The sequence below is a fragment of the Poecilia reticulata genome, chromosome 12, assembly GCF_904066995.2.
Source record: "Poecilia reticulata chromosome 12, P_reticulata-male-v2, whole genome shotgun sequence".
NCBI lineage: Eukaryota > Metazoa > Chordata > Actinopteri > Cyprinodontiformes > Poeciliidae > Poecilia > Poecilia reticulata.
In genome coordinates, this window is record NC_088841.1 from 13,518,055 (window position 1) to 13,524,054 (window position 6,000).

A 6,000-nucleotide genomic window follows, 5' to 3' on the forward strand; every position below is an offset into this window, starting at 1 on the left:
CGCTCTTTTCCAGCTATAAATAATATAATAATTGAGGAATAACTTTGGTCTGTAGGAAGTTTATGCTTCTCTCTGATTGGTGACGGGGGTGGGAGACACAAGTTGGCCATTGGGACCTAGAATGTGGACTTGTTGAATGGTATGCATTTTGTATGTGTGTGGGCAAAGAGGTTGGAATTGGGGGAAATGGGGGTTGGGATAGGGGGTTGCTTTTGGGTGAGTGACTGTGGATTATTTACTGCCTTAAGTTGGCAGGGTTTAGCCTCCTTGCAGTAATTTACAAGAAGGCTCCTTTGGTGGTGCATTTTAAAAGGTAAAAGAATGGCCAAGAAGAACGTAAGCACCGTCAGCACTCCTGCAGGAATCCCAGGAGCCCCCCCACATATGTCCACCATTGTTCCAACTTACTGCCCATTTAGTGATTTGCACATGCTCTTATACATGGTAACAGTATTTCTTTGCTGTATTTTTCACAAACACCTTTTGCTTCCTCGTCGTTAATCCTAATTTCACATATGTTTTAGCCAGAAATGAGATTGCCCTCAAGCAAGATGAGTAACAGAAACATCCTTTCTTCAGTTTTTAGTCCTAATTTAATAGTAATTTTCTTTCTTATCACCAACAAATGCATATATTCCATCTGTAGGGCTTGTAATTCCAGACTTCCCTTGATAATGAGCTTGGAATTCTGTTACTTCAGACATAAGAATTCAAGGGAAATGAAAAATGCCCCCCACACACACGCACACATTTCAAATAAGTGAAAAGGATGTCTGTACTGCTTGCTTAACTGAAGACAGATGTTGATGTTCAGCAGACGCAGCTTTTCAAAATAATTGTATTTTTGGCCTTTCCCTTGTGTGTCTAGTGCTTTTTGATATCCATATGAGCTTAAAAAGCCTACAAGAAGGCACATCATTTGTGTCTAGTGGTTTTGAATGTATTTCATTCTGCTAATCTCTGAGCTCCTGAACTGTGACCCAGATACATTCTTTGTTGTTTTACACAGAGCAATTGTGCATTAAAGTTCAGGTTTTGAGCCAAACTGGCTGTCGATCCAGAATGACAGAAGGCGGGATGTTAGTCTTCTGTAAATTATACTAGTATTCTTGATCAAAATCAAAATGGAGTACCAGATTCTGGTACTCCATTGTTTTATTCTTTAGAGGTGAAACCACTCATTTATGTTTACGCCGACTTGTCATTTGAGTGTCAATCATAAATATTTGTAACAATGTATGAATTTATTTGAATAAATAATTATGTTATTGTTGGCTGGACCTGAGACAATCATTAAATTTGACTTCAAACAACAATAACTGGATAGACATGGCAAAATGGTAAAAGATAAATATTAATTGAATTATGAAGATCTGGAAATGTATTTATGTTCTGGCCTGGCTTTACGATTATAGAAAAAAGTACTATGGCAGTGTGTGTGAGTTTTAGCAGAGATTAACCCAAAATATTTAACAATCTGGTAATATAATTTTATTTAAACAACCAAAGTTAATTTTACTGCTTCAGTTCTGAGCCCTGCAGTTACCATAAAGGAACAATTTTTGTTTTTAGCTCTTGAGGTTTATCTTAAAAAAAATAAATGTATCATGGAGTGAAGATCTACCAGCCCATTATCACAGAACTAAATTCAGGAGAGCATGGGACTAGAGAGCAACATATTAATAACAAACAAACAAATCAAGTAATAAGAACATACACAATAACTGTAAGTCTTAATTTTTTTGTGCCTATTTGAGTTAGACTTTGGTACTTTTTCTCTTTCTTTTTTGTTCTCTTTTTAACTATATACATTGTTCAGTTGTATCTGTGTATCATGAACATTGAACAATTGTTCTTCAAAGATTATTTTTCTGCTTCTATTTTTTCCTAATGTTTTTGTAGGAAAGCAAACCTGATACTTCGTAGGGTGGAAACGATCAGCCTCTACTGCCGATCCCTCCTTCGCAGTACCCACATCCAAAGTCGCACAGACACAATGGCTTATATCTACTGTAGAAGCGAAGAGGGTGGACTTCCCAGCATGTGGCATGGCTCCTTACATGAAAGACGTGCTCTGTGCATGGAAAAGCTCATTTCCTTACAGCGCAACACTTACAGTAACACCAAACTCCGGTGAGAGACAAATGGAGAGATGAGCACACATCGTCTTTTTCTGCAAAATGACATCATTGATTGTTGAACCTCATTGGTACGCTCTGCAGCAAGTGTCTCTCATGTGACTGGCGCATTTTAAAAAAAACCAGGAGAGCCTTCGCAGAATCCTCAGAAATCACGAAACATCTTGTTAAAGCCACACAAAGACGTATTTTTGTGTGGCATCCTTTTATCAGAAGATATGGAAGAGTTGCTGGAGTGGACAAGCTTTTCAGCTACAGAATCCCAGTGGTTGTGCACATTAGTAAGGAAATGTAGTACAAGTCTGTAAAACTGACAAGTCAATCAAAAGCATAAAAAAGAAAGACAAACAAAAAAAGTGGTTGGCTTCAATACCATGAATGTAATGATATGGTTTGTTTTTGGTGCTTACCTTGGATTCTACAAAAGAAAAAGGATATAATGATTCTGTAACTTATTTGCCTTTGCTACTTTCATTAAAAAAGAGAAGTGGAATTATGTGAAAGTTATGTAAAAATCATTTATTTTTGAATTTCCAATTAGTTAAGAAAAAACTATTTTCATCAAGGTTTTAAAATCATTAGGTGAGTTATGAGTTGACGATATTAAACTTTAACAGCTGTTATAGGGTTACAGTTGAAAATCCTGAAGACCGGCGACATTATGCAAAGATGGTTTATCAGTAGAATATAAACAAGGCACTCTTGAATTGTTCTTAAGCTTTAATTTCCAAGCTAAGCTACATACATAGTTTTGTCATTTTTCACTTTCATCTTTACTGTTCTTAATAACAAACCCCATTTCGTAGATGGTGCTTTTATTAAAGCATGTTTTAAAGGAAAAGGGACATCCTTATCAAGATTTTTTGGTACTGATAGTCACAAAAATTAGGTAAGTACTCATACACCATGCAGTGACATTTAAATACACACATTTGTTTTCTGCATATTAATACAACAAATCTATTAAACATGTATAACGTAATTAAAGCCTAAGAAGTTTGAAGTGCTTGTAATAACCAACTATCCTCTTTCTGGTAGCCACCGCTCCCTCAATGCTGTGCCTCTAAGGGGAGTCCTAACCAAGGCGACAAACTAAAGCTTGCGCGCAAAATGTCCTGTGCTTCAAATCGTCTGTCGCCTTTTAAAATCTTGTTGTGTTAAAACTTACCGTGGACACCCACCTGCTTCGCATCTCCGCGATCGCTTGCTTATATATGCTCTTCAGTATGACATCCACAAAATGAATCGCACCCCTTTATTGATCCATGTGGAATCTATCTGGTGTGCCATGAAGCTCGGCAGTGACCTCGGACACACTTCCGAACTCCAAGTATCTGTAGCAAATCTGAGAGCAGGGACATGAGATAACTACCCTGAAGGTATCAGGAAACTTTTACAGTACTGCTGCATCAGCTGTCTGGTGTCTAGAAGTAAGGATGTACCATGGCTTTAGCAGCTTTAAAGGATGAAAAAAATATTTTTTTTTTTCCATGATTGCAATGGGCTTGTCATCCTAAAGGATAAAATCAAGTCATAAAGTTCTCTCCTTCTTTTCCCTTGGAATTTTATCTCTTCTCTTTAGAGTTCCCTCTAAAGCCTGATGCTTTACCTTACTAAGATTAAGAGTTAGCTAGATTAACTTTCGCTACATAGGTCTTACAGCATCACCACAAGAATAAAGTAATGGTTGAACTGGTTTTCTTTTTTGTTTGTTTTTCTGTTTAAAAATGTTCCCAAAACAGGGACATACCAGTGCAATTGCTTGGAGTCAATCTACTTCATGCCTCCATGTCGAGAATATTGCCCCTTTCGACCAGCACCTCTAGTGGGTGGGGTTATCATATAGTGGGTAGTCCCAAAATCTGAAAGTATTGTAATGTGGTCTGTATGTAAAAAACACAATGCAACAATGAAAACATGGAAGTTATGCCGAACATTCGGATCAGTCTGTGGCTTTTTGTCTGTCATTAAAAAGAAAAATAGAAGAGAGTTTGAAACAGCTGTGGGTGGTGAGACAAAGCACTGTGGTAAAGTACAAGAGAGTGTGAGACGCAATCATGTTAAGCAACCAGTGACTCCACCCGCATGCCAGTCAGTGAACAACAGTCTTCTGATGTTACTTTTTGTTTTTTGTTTTTTTCAACCCGACCTGGCCTGTTTGGAACCTCAGTGATGTAGATTGATACACTGAGTAGATGCCAGTGGAAAAGGTACACTTATTCTGCCCTGCTACCACTTTGTACATGTAAAGAAATGACCAAAACTGCAAGGCTATGAAATAGCAAAAAGGGGAAAAACTTTCATGGCTCAATACTTTTATGATTGGAGTGAAATCTTGACAGCAAGGCGACGACATTTAACAGAAGTGCAATAAAGCACCGTGGTCATTTTTTCCAAAATGTAATGAGTGACCCTAAGCTAATTTTTGGAAATTAGGTTGAGATATTCCTCAAGAAATAAACATAAATTTAAGTATCCCAGGAAGTTTGAATGGTCTTGTGCTTGAAGGTTGCATAGAGTCAGTGGTTGTATAATTGATATTGGTTGCATATTTTTCTTTAGTCCAATGACATATCTTTAAAGCCATGCATATTCTTTTAATGTGAGCAGCACATTTTACAAAATCCTTATTTAATTGTAGGAATTGTGATAACTATTATATTGTAAATTTTCAATTGTACATATTTAAATATAACTGTGTCATCGTGTGGCTCTGTCTTTTTTCTGAAGAATGTGGAGTATTAAACATGTATAGTAAAATCAGACTTTTGTTATTTCACTGCAATAGAATGATAAAGCATTTTTCTTTAAAACGTTGGTCATAACTGAGTGGTTGTTGTACAAGCCAATGCGATTATCATAAGAGGTTAAAAAAATATTTTCATCAGGAAACGATACATTCTGCCTTTTAGTTCTTCCAGTTTATTTAAGCCTTCATTTTAAATATATATATGTCAATTTGCTGTCAACGATATATATGTCTACACATGTCTATTTGTGCGTTATGTTTCATCTAATTTCCAAAATATTCTTTTATGATAAAATATCTCACGATTTAAGTTTACACAATTTGTTATTCTCTTTATTCTCACATTTTTAAATGGTAAAATTACAGTATATGCACACAAAAAAAACAATATATTAATAATGACATAAAATTGAATGTGCTGCTCTTTCGCCTATGCAGTTCTTGTGTTTGCATTAATTTCCACTAATGTGACTTGAAAAACAGCACATGAAAAATACTGGATAGGTAGTTTTAAATCCAAGAAACTCCCATCAGAATATATATTCCACAATTTCTCGGCAAACATTGTAATACAAATGTGACAAAAATAAAACAATTACAGCGTTTGAAAGCTAAAGTATTGAAGTACTTAATTTGAATCCACCCATTCATTATCTTACATGCGAGGGGTGCTGCTGCCTATCTTCAGCTGTCAACGATTCAAATTGACTTTTATGCCATTCATGGAAGGACGGATGGATGGCCTAAACCGAGTACACAAGAAAGTTAAGGAAACTTTAACCCTATTCTAGCTACAATAGCTATTCTAGCTATTGTAGCTAGAATAGGGTTAAAGTTTCCTTAACTTTTACATCTGGCTTACAAATGAAATTTTTGGTTTTCAAAATCATCAATTGACAAACTCATAAGTTTACTTAAAACATTTTTCTTGCAGTATTTTAACCATAGTGTTGCCAGACTAGGGCATCAAGAACAAGGTGCGGCCGTGGCACCAACAGGAATAAGAACAATTTAGAAACATCAACTTTCTAGGTATGTTTCTTTATACTCTAAACAGAAATGGGTATAACAGCGCTAGTGTAGTCATAAATCAAGAAAGGGAAAAACAGCAGC

The 6,000-nt window shown here is 36.1% G+C and overlaps 1 protein-coding gene across 1 annotated transcript in view; it reads left to right on the top strand.

Annotated features, from left to right (window-relative positions):
- astn2 (astrotactin 2) overlaps positions 1-4,901 on the top strand; it is a 271,553-nt gene extending 266,652 nt beyond the window's left edge. The window contains exon 23 of the mRNA XM_008424385.3: positions 1,903-4,901. Coding sequence (XP_008422607.2) covers positions 1,903-2,137 — 235 coding nt within the window. The 3' untranslated portion in view covers positions 2,138-4,901. The remainder of the gene's footprint in view (positions 1-1,902) is intronic.
- Positions 4,902-6,000: the final 1,099 nt, after the last annotated feature.